This window comes from Aquila chrysaetos, chromosome 4 (genome assembly GCF_900496995.4).
Source record: "Aquila chrysaetos chrysaetos chromosome 4, bAquChr1.4, whole genome shotgun sequence".
NCBI lineage: Eukaryota > Metazoa > Chordata > Aves > Accipitriformes > Accipitridae > Aquila > Aquila chrysaetos.
Window position 1 is genome coordinate 47099084 of NC_044007.1, and position 21104 is coordinate 47120187.

The following is a 21104-nucleotide window of genomic DNA, read 5'->3' on the forward strand; positions in this document are numbered from 1 at the left end:
TACGTGTTTCAAATTTAGGATGGATTGTCAAGTGCCAGCTGACAGAGTGATGTCCCCAAGTATTTCAGGACAACGACATTTGAGCTGAGATGCAAAGCCAGCTGTTTGTGCCTTAACCACTTACCTAAGGAACATTTCAAAATGAGGAAATTATATGATGATTAAGTGCCTCTGCATCTCAGCAAAACACATTCCACTCTGCAGAGACATCTTTCCAACCAGAATTTACAAAGCATGTCTTTCATTAAGAAAATAATGCCATGTGCAGTATTATCACCAGTATCACCAAATCATAAGGATGGTAGAAAAGATAAGTAATCCACCTCCCACTGTGAGATAAAGATACACTTCACTCATGTTTATTAAAGCCATTCCTAACACCTCCAGTGATGGGAGACTCCACAACCTCCACTGACAGTGTATTTCAGGGATAACACTTTCCTAGGGTATACTTCTTTCTTACTTCACTTTAGACCCATTTCTCTTTGTCTATGGGCACAGAAATGAGACTACTGGCCTCCTCTTTACAACAGCCTGTTCTGGGCTACCTATGCTTGAAAAACTGCCTGTCTCCTACCTGCTCCCAGGCAGGCTGCTTTTCCTTAGGCATGGAAAACATAAATGTTTCAGGTTTTTCCCCCGGAGAATGTTCTCTGGATCTCTGGTCATTTTTACTGCCCTCCTCTCCACTTCCAAAGTGGCTGGCATTTTCCTGAAGAGCAGTGCTCCAAACTGAACATGGGACTCCAGCTGAGCACTCACCAACATGGAGATTACTCCCTGCAGGCTGTACTCCCATATGCATCCCAATATTGTGCTTTTCTTTTTTTCCTTTCTATCATGCAACAGCTCAACATTGCCAATTCACGTTCAACTGGAGATCCACAGTAACCCCTATCCTTTCCTGAAGAGCTGCTGTCTCACCAGCTGTTCCCCAGTCTGTACTGGTGTCAAGAGCTACCAGCATACAGCTCAGTGAACCCTCTGGAGCTACGTACCACCACTGTCAGCCTCTGTGCTCCTGGTGAGCCAAGTGCACCCTTGCGATGCTGCCTCACAAAATGCACCGAGTTGTGTATAGTTCTTAATTAGCACACAGTGAAAAATACTGCAAATGCAGCAAGGACTGGACCAATATTTGCATAACCTTCTCCTCTTTTTATTTGCCTGCTCTATCCACCAGGGGCAGGGTGGAAAAACAATTAGGACTATTTCTTCCAAGGCTGAGATACCCAGTTTTATTTCCTTGCTCTATATTGAATCTGTCAGTACATGTAGTCATGACTAACACAAGCCCAAGCAGGCATCTACGATAGTGTACAACAGAAAAAGGATAGGACTAATGACCTGTGAAAGAGGTATGGCCAGACATGGCTAGGCTGAGGTTGCTTTCTGGCAAAGCTTGGTTTCTCTTGGACATAACACAATGGATGACTTATTTAGTACTTTACATGCACAGTTACAAAAGCTGAGGCTTTGTGCACAAGGAATTTATTTCCACTTTCAGGAAAAGTGAGTGGCCTGAAAAATTATCGGTCTATCTACTTACTTTATGCTTTTTTAATAGAATACACTGTTTCAATGTGGGTGGATATTAAACGGTGTAACTGCAAAGATTAGGCCCATTCAGCCCAAGTTACCACCGAGTTATGAGTAACTGTGTGTGACTCAGCAGACACATATTCACCTTGCAGTGAAAATGCACCGTCCTGCAAAGAGTTCACCTAAGCCTGGAAACTACTTTTAAAAAAAGGCTTTAAACTCTAGCACTTTGAATTCTGTTTAGGAATACATCACCAGATTTAATGTAGATGAAGAACTTACATTTGCTTGGATTCTTTTCAACCATCTACTACCTGCTTTATTTATTTAGCTCTATGATTTCGGAAAATTGTATTTACTATCTCCTAGACTCACGTAATTGCTTCTTGCCATCATCATTTTAGCAAGTTTCCTCTGCTTACACCCACTTCCTACTATAAAACTTTTTTCAGTTGCTCTGCTAAATTTCATGCTTGTCCTGAAATTTCACATACCAGATATTAGAGTCAAGCTGAATGTATTATTTATACATTTTCAGCAGTTTTCAAAGCTAAAGTTATGGAAAAGAAATAGTTTTACCTAGAAAGAAAACTTTTATCATTCTTTTGCTGAGAAGCATTCATTCGTCCACGCTTTCACACAAAAACTTGAAATCTGGCAGGCAGGTACAACTGTTATCTTTCTGCTGCTATCAGCAAACAGCCATTGAACTTATTAACAAAAGGCATATTTCATTCCCCTCCAGTGATGGTTCACAGGGAGTGTTAGAGCTTACGAGTGCAAGAGATTGCTCTACCAGCTGAAGGTATGAACCTTGCTGATGACTTCTGTTTGAACTGACATGGGTCAGTTCAAGTGCTCAGGGGGCTTCTTGCAAGCCACGCACAACTTCTTGTATTGGAAAATGTGTCTCCTCCAGAAACTTCCTTCCTAACTGAGAGACTCTGTAGGCAAGTGGAGGAGATGGAGCAAGGACTCGTGCTGAATTACCACTTCTGGATGTGCTGCCGGCCTGCCCTGGTTGCTGTGACTGTGTTTGATGGGTCAGTCAAAAATGCATCCAACTCTATGGCTGGAAATAGAGGGAAGACCACTTCGGAGGTTGGGATGAAGAGCATTACCAAAGGCCCAAAGGCCTGGCAGGTGGCAGAGAGAGGTGGGAAGCCAGGACACAGAATAGGGTGTAAGGGATGTAACGTGATAGATGGCATTATCGGAAGTGGTTTCTCTTTAAAGAAAAACATGACATGTTTACAGAATAGCCTGGCAGAGTACATGGCTTGACTCTCAGCTCCGTTAAGTTCTCCTTGCATTCCTGTACCAGCATAATACAATTTGTACCTGCATTAAACCGATGTGATTTATTTTCCTTAACAAGACATGCAAATTGATCAAACTTCTAAGGACAAAAATAAAACCATAAAACTTTGCATTTTGTTTGATCTGTTTGGAAACACATTTTGTTTGTGTATATTCAAAGAAAAGTGAATAATTGTAATAGCAATTAAAAATACACATCAAATACCAAGATAAATGCTTTCAAACTTGGATCTATGATGGGCCTTTTTCATGGGTTCTAGTCTGCAAAAGACTGGCCAGCTCTCCTAGATTGAATTTAATTTCTAAAGTAGGCGAGGAAGCTTTCAGTTACACAAATTAGTTAGGACTCCATGTTAAAAGAGTGATAAGATTTCAGAATTATCAACTCAAAAGTTAGAAAATGTTTAAATCAATGTGTTGCCTTTGTAATTTAATGCATTTTTTTTAGATGTAAAGTTAGTCATTCTGAAGTAAATTTATAGGAAAAAAAGAATGATCTAAAACCAGGGAATGGATTATATTTCCTAATCACACAAATGATACCGTAGTTCTCTTAATGCAATATAAATGAGTTGTGTATAAAAAAAAGGGGGGGGGACAGAAACACATGATAGCCAAACTATCATTGCTTTATAAATCTGGAAAGAATCAAAAGCCTTTCCTGATCTTGTTCCAAGGACAATGTCCTATGAAGAATGAACACGGACTGAAAAGGTAGTAATTACTAGAAAGCATATACTCTCATTAAACGGTACATTTAAAAAATGAAGCAGGAAAGCCTAAGATTACTAACTAATTCTATCTGCAGCTCCTACTTGGTAATGAGTATTCCAGGACAATTTAACTCCAAGCATGTTCTTCTGTGCTTTGCCTGTGCTTACTTTCACTGTGTTTAAAAGAACTAGTCACAAATTGTCTACTTGCTCACAGACTTTTGTGTCTGCTTCTTTTTTCTCTCTTTTTTTTCCTTTTAGGTTCCACTGAGTGCAAATGTTCTTACAAATTTACAAGGAGGTATTTCATACCAGAGTAGTCTTATCCTTATAAAAGATATAAAAGAAAATAAGAATGCAGCACTTAGGTACCACTTTTCATCTCTTGATCTCAGAGCACTTCACAGAACTGGGCAAGTATTACTATCACCGCTCTCAGAAAAGGATACGCCAAGCCCCCTACATGACTTGTCAAAGATCACAGGCACAGAAGCCGACTTGTTCCCTCCATTGCCATAGGGAAGGTTATGTTCAGCAAACAGTTACCACCATGCCAACAAATAAATTAATAAATAAATATTTCCACTGCTTTCCTATCTCTTCTTTATTACTCAGAGTATAACCCTCAATTCAGATTTTACAGTCAAATGCAGCAAGAGGCCATGCAATTGGTTCAGACACAGGAAAGATACAGTAAAACTTGGCTTTCTCTAATACCCCCCTCCCAGGGAGGATGATTTTCTCGAGACTATTAGGTATTAGGCAGTCTCTCAACTACCACAGCTGCAATTAGATGCATTTTTAAGCATCCTATTAGTGGGAAGTATCGCTGTGTTTTCAGGTAAAGTCACTTCATACAGTAATAATTAGCTCAGGAAGTACTCTACTCCCTGATACACCAGGAGCCAGAATCAATAGTAAATGCAGGAGGTCTGACACTGCTCAGACTGGAGACTTCCCTGGGTTTCCACTTGTAGACTCAGAGGTGATAACGTGGCTGCACAGGACATCATAATTGCATTAGTTTTGGTTGTGGGAGTTTTTGGAGTTCTTTTTTTACAGAATTACAAAATTACAGAATTGAGGCTTTCTACAGCACGCTGGATTGTATAAAGCACTGACTGTCATACTCTGCCAAAACAAATTAGCTGCTGTTGCTGGGAGCAGATTCATTAGGAGCCAGAGGAAATTGTATCACTGTGAGCTGCTTCTAGGTACTTTTGAGCTCGGAAAAATGCCAGCGCATTGTCAGGCAACCTTGGGGAAACAGTCCTTAAACTCTTTACCAACCGGTTCCTGATGACACTCCTATTTTCTTATTTATGGCAGAATGATCACTGCAAAAAGCTTGAAGATGAGGCTACAAACAAATATTTACACAGGACAAAAAAGATCATGACAGAAAGAAAATGGGCACCATACACATAACTGTAAAGTCTAGCAAGGAAGGATTTTAACACCCATAAGCATATCCCTGCCACTGGTTTTAGCAGGGTTTACAAAGAAAGAAGCATAGGCTTTATTAAAGGAAAAAATGTTGCAAACCCATTTTCACCTCAGAAAGCATGATTTTTCTGAACTCTCATGACAAAGTCACTTACAATTTAACGGTAATGGGAAGGGAGGGACCGTGACCTGCCTGCTCCAGAAACAGACATGTTACTAGCCGTGATGAAGCAAGGCTTGTCCCTAAGTGACACCTAACAGTCAGCTCCTCGGAGCCAGAAAGCGTGGCACATGCTAGTGATGAGCGCTGTACCAGCATCAGAGTAGCACCTCAACCACTCACACAGTACCCAAAACCAGGAGGCACCAATGCTTCAGCTGGAGGCCTGTGCTCCTGTCATCAATGCTCTGTCCCTTGCTTGATCTCCCTGCAGACCGGGGTCTCCATGATCTCTCCTCTCTCTGCAGTAACAAGAGGCAGGGGCTGGGGGCAGGCGCCCTCTCACCCTTCCATCCCCTCTGTCCCAGCAGCATTTCTCCGTCTCCCCCTGTGTGGGGTTAGTGGGGGTCCTGGGAAAGGGGAGGGAGGGAAGGGAAGGCTGCAGTGAGGCAAGAAGTCCAGGAGATCAAGGAGAAGAGCGTGTCACCAGCCCCAGCAACACCTTGGTACAAAAGCCTTTAAGAAAAAGATGCCTCCCTCCCTCTCCTTCCTCCCTCTCCGCTTCCCAGCAAATCTGAGTCACCTGAGGAGCATAGGGCTAGTGGGGGAGAAGGGGACAGAAGAGAAGGAGAGAGAGGGGGGAGAGAGGTCCCAGCCCCTCCATCCTGCCCTGATAAAGCTACCACACCCTTACCCAAAAGCCTCAGCAGGCTGCGTGGTACCATCACCACTGAGCACATGCGGTACCATATTCACCCTAACTATGCAAAATTCACCCGAACAGCTAGTCAAGGATTTTCTGTTCCAGAAAATAAGCCAACATTATAATAATATATAAACTATACCAAATACAGCAACATTTTCTATGGGAAAATATCAGTTTATTGAAGATTTTTCATTTACTGCTGGGACAATTGGAAGATGTTATTTCAGGTGGAATAGATATACCAGAATATATTTTTTAAAGTCAATCCAATAGCCCACTGTAGTTCTTTACCCCGGGAACTCCCTGTTCCTGGGTCAGATACTCATTCCCCTCCAGGAACGAGGTTTTTTAGGCAGCTTGACTTCCCAGAATACAAAGCAGGTTTCCTTGTGATGAAGCTCTCCAGCGCCTCTTGGACATTTAATTATGGGAGAAGGGTCTCAGATAATGAAATGGGGACATCATGCTCCTGAACTATAACTTCTGAAAAGCAATACACTGTGGTAGGGAAATGCAATTTAATTTTCAACTGACTCAGGAATTTCCCATGGAACATTAATTCTATTTTCTGCTCACCTCTGAATGTCAGTCTATTTTTCTCTTTCAGTTTAGGAAGCTTATAAAAGGTGCAGCGAACCTCTACTTCCAAATCTGTGGATTCCTCTTCCCTCCCACCTCTTGCCATAGCCCTGGGGAGGGTGCATCTGAAAACAGAAGCCTATTGTGCCAAGCCTTATCAGAGGTGATGCCTAGCCTGAGGAACTGCTATCTAGATACCTAATACAGAAAAGTAATAAAGGTATTTCCATCGCCTTCAGGTTTGCAGGGGGTCTGGGAGCTTACACGACTTGCACAAAGCTGCACAGGATCCTGCGCAAGAGCCAGAAACTAACCACAGCTTTACTAAGCCCCACTGCAAGTTTTTACTCATCTTGACACATTTTGTCTGAAAGCTCTTTCACTTCAGTACCAAACAAATATTACAGTGATACCTTAATGTAAGTAACGGTTAGCCTGGAAATTCAGCATGGGACTGAAGTCTTGAGCTAGTCTCAGCTAGTTGAAAGAACACCCAAGTAGTACAAACTGTAAGAGAATTGGCTTGAATGTAATTTCTCACCCCTGCAGTTGTTTTTTTCCAGATTTATCTTAAAGGTTATACATTTCCTTCTTCTCCATCCCCTACATTTAACCATGCAGAAAACACTTCACAGCAGATTTGCTCACTAGATGTTTTGCAAAATTCAGGTAAGCTGTTCAATAGGGATGAACTCGATCAAAGGGAAGAAAGGTAATAAAACATACCAGCTGCATCATCTTTCCTTCAAACAGAAGAAACATTTCTATTTTAGTTCACCCAGTTCCACATATTTTACAAGGCACAGACTGACATTATGTGAGTTTCTTCGGCACTGATATCTCTAACCAAAAATGTTAGGCGTTTCAGTTATCTGCAGACAGCACCTACTTCCTACAGTTATTACGGGCAGCACTAACATGTCAGGAATTCCGAGTATGTTTGGGTGAACTGCCACCAAATCCAAAGTTAGGAGCTCCACTACTACGAGTGTAAAACACGCGTGCCCAGCATAAATGGTAAAAATGATGCTGGCATTTAGGCGATTCTCATTCAAAGCACAGATTCAGATGAAACTCGCAGAATACAAGTTCTTCCTATATAACAAATATTACATCTAACTTCTCACTGAGTTTCTGATATTTCAAAATCATTTTGGCCACAGGAACACCACAACTTCACCAGAAATATTTGAGAAATAGCCTGAAAAAAAACATTGATCAGTGAAGTGATGTATCTGCTAGATACTGAAATTACTTCTGATAAATTATAGAAAGAACATGATAGCCTGAATCTTCTTTTTACTCACAAACTCACTATTTAAGTAAGGACTATCAGGGGAATGTGCACGTTTTTTAATTACTGCTAGAAGGACTTTGTTCAGAGAACACAAGAGGGCCAAAATGTTAAAAAAAACCCAACAAACAAAACCAAACACCAAATAAAAGCAGTATTTGGGAACAAACAAACAAAAAGGTTGAATTTAATTAAAGCTGTGTTGTGATCAAATTCATGCATGAGGAAATAGTAGGTAAGTGAAACCACGGCCAAACAAGCAAGCAAACATTGATTACACCCTCTCTCAAGTGGAAAACAACTCACTTTTCAACTTTGTAATAATAAGCAGCATTTCAAACAGCATATCCCACTAATGAAGAGCAAAGGTATGTAACAAAATTCAGCTGACAGGAAAACAGCACTCACAACTGTAATGGTAAGATTATTAAAGCCCAAGGCTCCCTAGGTACGCCAAGACAAGTAACCTTGTGAGTTAACACTTCACTGAGGAATAAAGTTCAAATAATCTGTATGGGGAAAACAAGGGGGAATAAATCGCACGGGGAAAGCATTACTTAAACATCTACCTCATCCTACAGGAACTGCCGAGTGCTCTGAAAGCAGAAGCAAAGCCCAGAACCACCCTAGCAAATCTATGCAAAGGCAAGCTTCCTACTTACCCTACGGTATGCACCATGATCTCTTTTGCCACCTTAGTAATTCCAAAGAATCCAGAATGACGTTATTTTTAAGGGAATATTCGAGTCGTTAGAGGAGACAGAGGCAAGCTGACAAGCAGAGCTTTGCGAGAAGCCAGGCGGAGAGTGGCGAATTTAAACCCTGGCTCAAGATGCTGTGTATTCCGCGTCTATCTTTAACTTGTAAATGATTTGGTTTCACATTCCTCTGAAGTCCTGCTGGCAGATGCCTTTGCGGAGCTTTACCAATCGCAGGCGCCCGGGCCCCCTCCCCTCCTCTCCCCCCCCCAATCCCTTCCTCCCTCCCTCCCTCCCTCCCTCTCCCCCAAGCCTGCCACTCCACCCCCATCTCCCCCATCCCCACCTCTCCTCTCTGCCACAGACGCACACGCACACAGCGGGTTTGGCAGCCGGGATTTCACCGACTTCCAACCCCGTCCGCCCGCAGCCGGCCCGCCAGCCCGCCGCCGGGCAGCAGAGGCTGCACGCCGCCTTGCCGGGAGCCCTCCGCTCCCCGCCGGCAGCCCGGCACGGTGCTTTCCAAAAACTGCTGCGGCACGGCCTGCTGACGTTCGGTGCGGCGGTACCTGAAATTACGGCTTGTGCCCAATTAGGCAAAGTCTCTGGGTTGGAATCCCGGAGTCGCCGACCGAATCGCAGTCAGAAACGGGGTGGCGAGAAAGCCCTTTCGAGTTCTGCAGGGGGCTCCAACCAGCCTGAGGGGAGCGAGGGCTGGGGGAAGGAAGCGTTTCACCCCCCCGTTGTATGAAGCTTCTGCAGAGACTCGTATTTCGATGTTTACAGCACTTCTGTCTGAGCAGAGAGCTTTACTGAGGAATGGTGTATTAAAAAAAAAAAAACAACCAAAAAACCACCAAAAAAGATTTTACCAGATCTTAAACACAAGGCTTCTAAACGTCTACTCGTGGTAAATCTGTGGCTCCTTACAGTAACTATGCATTGCAATGTTGGTCAGAAGTCAGACTCTGAAATAACTAGGGTACTGATTAATGGCAGCATCTGAGGAGATTGAAGTGGGGGGGAAAAAGCCCTTCCACGTAACCCAGAAACTCAGTTTCTCTACCAGAGACTTCAGGAGTCATTAGTGTTGACACAACCCCCTGACTCTTAATATCAGTCTTCTGAAGCAGCCCATTTTTAATATGTAAGTGTGCATTCAGTTGAATACTGCTTGCCATCAAGACTGCCTCATCTCAGACACGGGTGGCAATGGAACACGCCACAAGACTCCATGTAAAACATATGAATTATTGAACACTTTCAGTTGAAACTGGAAAATATCAATTGACAGTCACACCAATTCAAACAGATTAACATGGTAAATGTCTCTGGTCTACAGTCTTTGGCCTTTGTCTCAGCTGCTGCCAAGACGGGTTTGTACCCAAGGATGCAGCCAAGCAAGCAGCAAGCACAGGCCGGGGCGGGAGGGGACAAGGTCAAGCTGTGTCCAGAATCACTTAGCTAAAAACATGGTTTATAAATGCCTTGCCAATGCCCTATTTGATGAGGCATTACACTTTTCAGAGCACCAGTGTTCAGAGGCTGGACTGATTTAGTAGTAAAAGTAATCATGCGCTTACTTCAGGCTAACAAAGGAAATGGCTCAAAATTGGAAAGGCCTAAAGGGGGGTAAAAGAATTATCCAAAGGGCTGTATCTTAGTGTGCATGAAGTAAGCCTGCACTTCATCTCCTGCCAGCTACTCTTCATTATGCTGTTTGATAACTTATATGTATGTTTGATAACATATATATAACATTATATAGTTTGATAAAACAGTAACTCCACAGCTGTTTTCATGGTCAGTCCCACAGGCAGGAAGGCGAGGGCTCCTCTTAACCTGGAGTCAGCTTGGGTTCATGGGCCTGGAAAAGTTGCCAGCAACATACAAACAGTAAAGAATAAACTACCTGACAAGACAACTCCTGAAAAGTTGAAAGATTTATTTGGAATCACTAACCTTTGTTACTATTAGCAATGCCAGACCTCAGTATGTTTAATGCCTGCCTTGCAGAGCACTTTAAAAACTCCAGCAAGAGAAAAACATGCCATGGACTTCCTGCCAGACAGGGAAGAAGTCACTTCACTTCTTTGCCTCAGGTCCTAAAACTCTGTATTGCTGATACAACGGTTCAGGGAATGTGTCTATTACTCAGTTTTAGGAGCTGCAGTGAATTTCGGGAAGGCTGCCTGGCACCACTTTCCAATGAAGCCACCTCGAACACCGCCGGCTTACAAATCTGTCGGAGCACAGAAAGTCACTGAGCCACAGTGTCTCCCATTCAAATGGAGCAACTTCATATAATGCAATGAGAATATCATACCTCAAATCAGGTTTTTTTTCAATTGTAAGGATGTCAGACTGGAAGGGCAGATGATCACTAGAAGCAGAGACTAAGTGTTAGTTAACTTTAGGTCTTAAAAAGTGCAGTGCTTCAGATGCTCAGAGGCACAAAAGAGAAAGAACAAAGACAAGTCATGCTTTTGTGGCTGAGGGCTCCTTTTTAATTAGGGCAACAAGGAAGGAAGAAAGAAGCTCCCGTGGAAGAAGGTGTGATGGACAAATGTGGCGATTCAGAAGTGAAGCCTAGGACTCCAATGTACCTCTAGAGAGTGCTATGGTGTGGAAACACAAATGCAGGGAAATCCACAGAAGCATGTCCACACTTTTATCTAAACTTCTGTACTTCCCTTACTAGATATGGGAAAAAAGAGATTGGGTTTTGAATCCTCTAAAAGAACACTTAAAAGTGTTTGCTTTCCATGTCTCTTAAGAGGTTATTTATAAACTTAAGAGTATGTGGGGGTGGAGCTCTGGGAAATGGGATGCTGGAAATTACTGGGGAACTTTGGATGTCAACATGGGCAGCATGATCCCATTCCCATGAATGGGACAGTGAGAGGTCATACGTGCAAAAACTGTATCACATAAGCCAAAAGAGAAGACAAGTGTCCAGTTTCCTCAGGTGAAGAGATGTGCTATAATACCAGTGTCTTACGTGCAATGCAAAGTGTACAGCTGGGAGAGATTTACCAAAGCTGTGAGAGGGAATACTATTCTTTCTCCCTCAGCAGGGTCTGTTGCTTAAAACCATCACCAAATGCAATAGATCAGGGACCTCTGTGGTGTTAGATCTGAGATACATGAATACATATCAATAGCAAGCTCTTGTGGAGGAGCAGGAGCTGGAGCAGGAGCTGGCGTGGGAGTAGAGAGGAGAAGGGAGCGGCAGGCAGCTGAGAGTAATTTGGTACCAGTGACAAGTGTAAATAGGTAACATGTTTGGAGCCATGTGACTTCCTACCCATTCCCAATTTAGCCCAGTGCCCAAGAGGCACGGTCTGTCCCTTCACGTTTAGCTATTTTTAATGCGCACAGAATTTGTTCTTTGTCTTCCCTTGTCTGTCAGTGTCTTGAATTCATTTGTCTTGACAGTCTTAAGATTTGGGCTTACTGGGACAAGGAACGTCTTCTACCCTACAGGCTTAGTCCTTCTAGGTCTTACTCAGAGTACTTCCTGCTCTTAGGCATGATCTCATTAACCTCTGCAGATGATTTCTGCACGGGTTGGTTTGAGAGTAAGATCTTTGAGTGGGAGACTACCATTGCACTGACAGGAACACAGTTCCCGCCTGTCACAGTGGATCCAGCACACTGATTTTATTCTGTATTACTCAATCTACACACCTGTCCTCCCCCAGTCTACCTCAGCCTTGGCTACTCAGCCATGTGGTTACACTGTGAGCCCTCTCCAACATGGTGCAACACACAGGGTTTGGCCAAGCATTCACCCATGAGTTGCTTCTCTCCCACTTACCACTTTTTTACTGGGACAGATGGGGAACAGCTATTGAAGGTGGTGGGGTCAGGGGGCTCTTGGTAGCACCCCCCAGCACCCACTGCCCTGCCATCCCCATGATGTGGTGTCCGGCACTGCGGGGTACCTTTGCTCTGGAAGGCAAGCCAGGGGACTGAGATGGGCTCACGGGGGGCAAAACACTGCCCTGGCCCCCCAACACCGAGTCTGACTGCTCCAAAGAAATTTATTCCAACACCCTCCTCACCGAGTCTAATCCTCCTGCCATTTTTGGGAGGCTCACCAGATAATGGGAGGAAGCTCAGTCACTAAAAATGTTCAGATGGGTTGGCTCCACTATTTGCAAAACATATTCAAATTGCTTGAATTCTCGGTAAGCATTAATAAAGTCAGTGGGGAATGTACTTGGTACATACTCCGTTAGCAGTTTTGCAGCAACAGAGGATTTTCTGTGCTGGATTTGCTGCTTTTATCTTCCATGTTTCTGTGATTCAAGCTATGTGGGAAGAAGGGAGAATGTCCATGGTCATAAATCTAAACTTCAGAAACAAATCATATTTTCAGTCAATCTATTTTACTGAATAAAGAAAAAAACCCATGATTTACTTTTAAACATTTCTTTCCTTTTTCCTATGTCTTGTATTTATAGTTTGCTAGAGTTTTTTGGACAAACCCATAGTTTAAACCAGTCTTTATCATCATATATAAGCACATCTACAAGAACCAAGATGTAAAGGCTCTGGCTTTATTTTTCTACATGCAAACAAAGTATGAACATTAACTATGAACAATTAAGCAACTTATGAAAAACTCTGTGCACTGGCCTTGTTCTCTGCAAAATCAAACCATTATTTACCAGATGCATTTTCAAGTTTACTTGAAAAATACCTAAGATGAGAACTAGAACAATTCTGCTTCCATTTATCTTTAATCCAAACACTAAATACAGGAAAAAGACTACTCTCTTTGTTAGATGCCCAAATTCATCAGCAAATTAAGATCTGAGGTATAATAAAATAAAGAAAACTTAAAAAAAATTAGGTTTGTAGGTAAATGGTTTAATTTTACCACACTGAAAGGAAAAATAGTTTTCTAAAACTAATTTTAAAAAAAGACAGGTAAACCTAATCCCACACAGTGCTGAGCCCTGGAGAAAAGTTTTTCCTGGCCTGATGGCGCTCATGGATAAATAAAAAGGCTGTATCATCCACTGTTGGTTCCCTACCTGAAAATAGGCTGAACTTGAAAGGTTTGAAGTGACAGCTATAGTTCATTAAAGTTGCCTGGTGAGCAGTGCATCTAATGAAGATTGTTTTCCTAAGGATTTATGATCCTTTGTTATTCACTGCTCCCAACAACAGCAATCCCTGTCTCCTCTAAACTCTCATGACCACTCCTACCCCTCAGGACATGAGTGTTGCTCACCTGCACTTTCAGCTTCTTTTAATGTACCATGCAACTAACCTGCGCTGCCATCTCCACAATAATCCTTTTAATTTCCCCCAGGCCTCCACGGTTGTCCTTCTTTCAGGTGCTGCCCTAATCAGTACTCCCGCTCCCTTCCACGTGCCCTTGTGTACCTTCTCCCTACCTGGGGAAAAAGCAGCAAGCAGGTCATGCAGCTGGTTCAGAGCTCTGTGTGCTCAGACTGACCAGCCAGCACATGGGGGAGCTGCTTCAAGAGTCGAATGTTGCCTGTCCTGTCCTTACTGGGGTGCTGTCTTGAACCCCACTTCACGAGTGTCAAGGAGAATCAGTATAGCTGAGATTTCTTCCCCTGTGTTAAATTTAGCAGAAGATGTCTAATGAGTTCAAAACTACTGGCTGTGGCCAGAAGTGTGAGACAAACAAACATAGCATGATTGTTCCTTACAAAGCCAAACTCAGAAGGAAGATAAAATAAACAAACACCCCACATGCCAGCTACAAAGACTCATGACACAGCCTTTGCTCCAGCACAAGATGCTCTTTGTCCTCGATGGTAATAACCCTCTACTGCTTTGAAGGCTTCAGGTCTGCTCCAACCAAGTATACAAAAGGTAGCAAAGACTGCTAATTAAGAGAGCTCATTGCAGCCTGTTCCTGAAAAGAGTAAGTGAAATGTTTGTGAAAGTAAAGATTGCAACACCAAAATTTGTCTTAACTTTCTCCTGAAATTAATGTCCTTATTCCTGAAATTATGAAACAAATGTAATATTTTTGTCACGGAAATGGCTGTTATCTCATCTCACTCCAGCACCTTGGTTTCATTGCAGCGCTATATTCTGCACCGAAAAAGGTTTCCAGTAAGTTATTTCATAAAAATGCCACAAACATTATGTATTTATATTTGCCTAGACAGACAACCACAGGCCTTTCGTGGAGATTTGGCCAGTGCCTAAAGTGTGCGTGCAGGCAGACATGCATGTGGATGGAGTAACACACACACTTTTTTCAGAACTGGAAAAGGATAATCTGGGAAACAGATTCTCTGTTCAGCTGAGCCAAAGGTAGGAACAATCCCCTTTCATTCATACCACATACCACCAAAAACCCCTCCTGCTCCAAAATAAAACTCACTTTATTCAACCCTACAGACGAAAAGCTTGGGAAAAAGGGGAAATTACTTTTTTTTCTTTAAGAAAAAAATACATAGCAAGAACACAGGAGGAGGCCTGGAAGTCTCAAACTGCTAATGAGAGCTGGAGCATTAATATATAGGCCAACACCACGAATCCCATCAGATCAGTTATGTAAAAGCAAGCAGCGTCTGACTTGCTCTCTCAAATGCATCAGTGCTCTGCAGGGGCTGGGGGAGGCGTCTCTGCCACACAGCCCTCTCTTTCCCTCTCTGTCCTGGTCCCAAGGCATGCACAGACCCCTCAGGCTTGGGGGGTCTCAGTGCTGCTGGGAGGATACGGACAGAAGGGGAGGTTAGATCAGCCAGAGGGTCTGGACTGGGGCGGGAGCACACAGGGTGAGACAGCTTGGGAGAAGCTTGTCCTACTGCTCCCTCTGCTGTACCCATCCTGTGGAGAAATCCCAAATGTCTCAGCGACAAGCTGGGATAAGGGATGGCAGCTTTCAGCGAGCGATCTGCAGGTAGCACAGACCCAGACAGACTTGGGAAAGGGATAAGTCACGGCTGATGAGGAAGAAACCACCACCACACTCAGGAGATGGCACAACACATGCCTTTGCGCATTTAACGTATCAAATCTTTTTTGCTCTTTACCTGCCGGTGTTATCCTTACACTTCTAGAAGAGCGCAGGAAAATAATGCCTCTCCTTGGCTACAATCCTCTCACTTTATTACACGTATTTAGATAATGATCCCATCTTATGAGACGGATGGGTGTCAGGGTCAGCCACAGAGGAAGGCCAACGGAGCTCCCCTAGCAGGGCTGCCGGCAGCAGCCGAGCACCCCGTTCGGGAACACAGGCAGCAAATGCCTCCCGCGCCCTGGCGCACCGCAGGCAGCAAAGGGGGGAAAACACCCCACCTGGGAGTCACATCAGTACCACACCAAATTTAAACAATGTGAAGCACAGGCAAAAAAAGCAGAAAGGGGAAAAACGGCTTGTGGAAATGGAGTCAATTAATCATGTGGGAATTACCAATCTGATTGCTGTAGAGAATGGGTTTTTTTAACCTGCAACCACCTGAACACAACTCCTGTCAATAATCCCACCGTGTACACATATTTCTGAGGGCTGAAAAATTGGCAGCACTGGATACTACCTATAAAAGACATTTGCAGCTGCCATGAAAGCATTTATTTGAACATAGGGAAAATTTCTACCCCAAGAAAAATACATATTTTCAAATGCTCAAACATTACAATGTGCTCTTTGCTATCTTCAGAGCAGTATTTCAGTTACTCCACACTTTCCTTTTAGGACTGATTTATGGAAATCCAAACCTGAGTAGAAACCATCTCAAAGGAAGAAATCCCTCTCAAGCACTTTTCCCTGAGAAGGTCCACGCTCATCAGAATAGGGAGGAATGATGAGAAGAATCAGCACCTTCAGGAAAAGTGGACAATTTCCATAATAAAAGAGGTGATGAAAGTCGGAGAGGCTGGAATGCAACATTAGGTTTTTGAAAGACCAGTCATACATTCTTCTTAAACCTTCTGGAGAATTTCAGGAACTTACTTTACACAACTTTTACAAGAAACAAAACAAAAAAACCTTCCTAATACCAATATGAGATTAAAAAAACTAATCAGTGAATTCCAGAGAGGCAATGTTAACAGATTAACTGCGTTCCCTTTTTTCTCCATGCCCCATGTATTATTTCCTTTTATATTATAGAACATCTACCAGCTAATGAAAATACTGGAAACCAGACTTTATGATATAACATGGTGATAAAGTGAATTACATTTAAATGTCAATGGGATCTATGGAACAGAGCAAATTTGGAAGAAACTCATTCAGTAATTTTAAAGTTGTGAATAATTAGCATGGCATTTTCAAATGCACTTGGTCATGACCTAATTCTGCTCTAAATTCTTCAATTTTAGTTTCTGCAAAGCTATAAGAGCCATGCAATACTACAGTAGTATTAGAATGAGTGCTGCAGCAATATTGAGTCCTGCTGAAAAATCCCACCCCTAAACGAGTGGCTCCAGCAAAGGAATGAGACATCGCAATTTGGGGCAGAATCCAGCCCATTCTTTTCAAAGGCAGTACTCCAGATTTACATAAATGCAAACAAATGCAGTTTAACCTCAGAACTGACACAATGTACCTAATTCACACTTGCCCAGTTTACAGGGAAGAAGCTGGAATGGAGCTGAAAATATAAACTAAACTAACAACTTCCACAGGAAAACTGAGAGATTGAAAAATATTTTATCTGTAGTAATTCAGTAATAATTACAAATTATTTTGACATTGTCCTGCGAAGTGTCATGACAAACAGCCCGCAAATATACAATGTGTATGGCACAGAGACCAAGCACAGGTCTGGACATAATCTACTCACTGTCAGATACCACAAAGATGCTTTGAATAAACATGCTCCTTATTATAGCACCTCCTCCCATCTCTCTGAATTCATCATGTTTATCCCCAAATAAAAGAAATTATCTTTTTGCTTTGTTCAGAGTAGCATATGCTTTATCTAAGAGCCTCAGACATTACAGTGTAAATTATTTGTACTTCTTGCTACAGAAAGCCCTGCTCCAGGACTTTGTGACTGAACACTGACTACCTGAGGGAAATCAAATTAACAGCAACTGAGACAGAACTACTAAAGGCATGTTTTCCCCTATGTACAGTAGTCTGTTAACGTATCCACAGGCAACAAGAGGGTAAGGATAAAGCAAGGACATTTCTCTGAACCATCACTATCTTTCACATTACTGTCTATTTTTGTGAAAGAGCTGTGGACGTAGTGATATTGATAGGCACTGGGGTTCCTCAAGCCTCAACTCAAGCATGCAGATTTTACAGCCATGCACATGATGAAGACACTAGCTTCCAAAATAAATCAAGCAAGCTTTTTGCTTAAGACTACAGAGGTAACTGCAAGGTTGTTTCTGGTTGTAAGCATAATGATGCAAGGAAGCGGTGCACCAAAAGCCTGTCTCCCCTGCCCTCTCTCCCCCTGCGTGGAGCTCATGCACTTGGGAGGCACCATCCAGCCTCCAGAGAAGGGGAAGGGCTTGGGATGGCACCCAGCCTCCTTCTGCACAACCTCCCAGGGCAAGATGCTCACAAAGGAGCTGTACTCACCCCCTGCATTAACTCCTCCTGCACAACGGGGGAGATGACATCTCTACTGTTTCCAGAGGAGGGCAAAGGCACATTATCAAAATGTTCAGGATGACGGGGACCACTTTTGTAACTGAGAATACTGCTCCGAAATGCAAGCAGTCATGGGGTACTCGTGTCATGGAGACCACCACACCGTGCCCATGCTGCTCAGGTGTTACCAGAGGGCTGAATGCGGCAGGGGCAGTGTGGGCTCGCGGTTAAACACCACGCTAGCAGTGGTAGGAGACCTGATCAGGTCTCATCTCTGCCACAGATTTGTTTTGTGAATTTGGGAATTTACAAATTTACTTCCTCCCTCCCACTTTTTATCTGTTTTGTCTACCTAGCCTTCAGTGGTTTTATGATGGGTGTCATGTTTCTAGGTGCTTAGAGCAACTAAAACTTTGAGCTGGGACTTCCTAGCACTACTGTGACTAAAATACCGAAAATTGTTTAGGGAGCATTTTTATTCCATTTAGTAAATGACAAAAATAACTAAGTCAAAGAAGAAAAAACCATCTTCCTTCAAAAGCCTCTTTAATCAGCCCCAGAATCTGAATCAATGCTGAGCACAAAGATTTAAATTTGGCTTAATGAAAACTGAATAGACCAAAAAACAACAAAAGAAGTCTCTTTACAAAAGGTATGGATTCGACCCAGCCAGTAAATAATTAAAGCTCCTCTCTGTTCCCTTCCACTTTCTATTTTAAGGCTTTTCATTATATGGGATCAAAGTCAGCTCGAGTTGGAGAGAGTTAGACAAATCCATCACAGAGGCAGAATGAATGTATGATCTCATCCCCTGTGACAGCAGCCCGACGGTACCACCTGTTAGAACTCCAGCTCGTACCACTTCTGATGACACTGGCAATGTCAAGCATACAGCTCGGAATTCAAGGGGGTGTGCGCAAACTCTCTCCACCTAAGCAAACAAAATGAAAGAACTGTAAATCTGGCATCAGGAATGCTACAGGCAGACAGGGTTGCAAAAAGAGCAGCCACAGAAAGGGTTCAGACCCCAGGAACATAAACCAGGAGTCTCAGGAAATAGCGATATGAAGTAAGACCGATTTTTGTTTGGAAAGGAGGCAAATGGGGACAGAAATTATTAATGTAGGATAGCTGTATAAAAATTATAAATAGTAAAAAGAAGGGAAATTAAATTCTTATTTATTTTCTCATAATGGAAGAAAAAGAATACGTTGCAGCCAAAAGACAAATTAAGGAGATATGGAAAAAAGTTAAACAGGGAGTTTAAAACTGACAAGCAAATTTAAAAGAGATTAAGGAAAATTCTGTTCTACCTTTTTAAACTTAAAGCATAGTTTACCCTGTGGAGCTGTCTGCAGCATAATATAATTGGGACCAAAAAGGACTATAAAAAAAATATTCATTAGATTGTTAATGAATTCCTGCATGTTCCCATTAGAAAATCATTTGTTTTAAAAAAGAGCATAATCCTTAATGAATCTTGCTTTTTTTAAGCAATAGAAGACAAACATTTATACTTCCTGACACAAGCAATGATTAAATGTCAAGGATTAAGACATCCCCCTTAAGCGGAATCCCCAAGGATTAAGAAAATTCCTTTTGTCACATTATTCCGCAACTGTCCACTGGCCAGTTCCTGAGCACTGTCAGGAACAATGTACTGGGTCAGATCCAACACACCAATGTTTGGATAACACTACAGTGCAATCAAGAGATCTCTAAAACTTTTGTTTAAGAAAAAAGATTACAGCCTTGGAAGTGTACCACAAAACTTTGCTTTCTAAACCCTTTTTTGCTCTAACTGCCAGTAGCTAGCAGCACTTGAAGATGAAGGCAGCAAGCATATATCAGCTCTACTTGCTTTGGTGTGTAAAAACACTTTGGCCTAGATTTGGGTCAAGACACATTATTTGACTTCTTTGAGGCGCTTGACATGTTCAGTGCAAATTTGACTTCCAGTCTGCTGCTGCATTAAGAGTATTTGCAGTTCTAGGATTTGCAGGGTCTTCTGGCTGATGAAACTTGGCGCTACACTGTGATATGAGTCAAATTGTATAATTATTACAGATATCAAAAAAATCTCACTGCTGTGAAATTTATGCAATTCATTTCTTGGAGCCTACCAAGATGAAAACAAAGAAGCAGTTTAGCACATCACTAGCTGAAAGAGCTATTTCAAAACATGCTCTAGATTAAGACTGCATAGCAGGACCTTTTCCCAGTGAGAAAATGCACCCTGGGGACAAGTAGAGGCCCCAAACAGCAATGTTCTCCTGGGTGACCTCATTAGCATCTGATGTGTGGCAACATCTTCTTTAAATGTGTGATTCTCCTGTTTACTTTGAGATGTTTTTGTAATCAAATTCATAAAATTACTTTCAGTTGGTACCAGACAGATATATAAGCCCACATTATTCAGGCCCAACAGCTCTTCAAATAAAAAAAATAGCCTGCAATAAAAAATTAGATTGGAAAGGTTTTGATGCTTTATGTGGGAGTTAGCTGTATGCAGAATTGAACTGTATTTTCTTGGTTTAGCTGAACTAAGCTGTACTGACAAGAGCATGCTGAATTAGATCCGGTTGTAACCTGAGGTGAACCTGCAGGATAAACCTTACGTCATTGTATTGCTGCAGTTCTTTCTTTTTTCCATGAGCAAATGTGGCTCACTTCCCTCAGTCTCTGAAATGCCGTATCGGGTGTGTTGGCCATGGGGTAGAAGTCTAAATACAGCATGTTTGGATTTATTAATTTCAGGCCTCTGGGAATGGAACTGAGCTACTAGGAGAGACTGAAGTAAGACTACAAAGGCATAAGGGAGGCAAAAGTGAAGATCTTTTAAAGATAACAGGGGGTATAAAAATGTACCCTGTGTTGAAAGACATTCACTCAGATTTCTGTTTTGGATTTTTGCCTATCCAGGGCAAAACCAGTCCCCTGTTCCACACCCCCTCCCCCCCTGCCCCCAAGGCATGTAGGGACATCTTGCCTTGCATAGTGAGGTAACTGAAACTAACTGGTGACAATGCCAAGCCCTTTGTGGCTACAGTATGTTAAAAATACTTAATTTCTACAGCACCATTCACACAA

The 21104-nt window shown here is 42.5% G+C and overlaps 1 protein-coding gene across 5 annotated transcripts in view; it reads right to left on the minus strand.

Moving 5' to 3' along the window:
• DTNA (dystrobrevin alpha) overlaps positions 1–21104 on the minus strand; it is a 234484-nt gene that overhangs the window by 178304 nt on the left and 35076 nt on the right. For 2 of the 5 annotated variants that reach the window (XM_030011167.1, XM_030011175.1), the window contains exon 1: positions 8423–8638. The exons of the other annotated variants lie outside the window; for them this stretch is intronic. In XM_030011167.1, the coding sequence (XP_029867027.1) occupies positions 8423–8439 (17 nt within the window). In that variant the 5' untranslated portion in view covers positions 8440–8638. Of the gene's footprint in view, positions 1–8422; positions 8639–21104 lie in introns of those variants that run through there. 5 annotated transcript variants of the gene reach the window in all.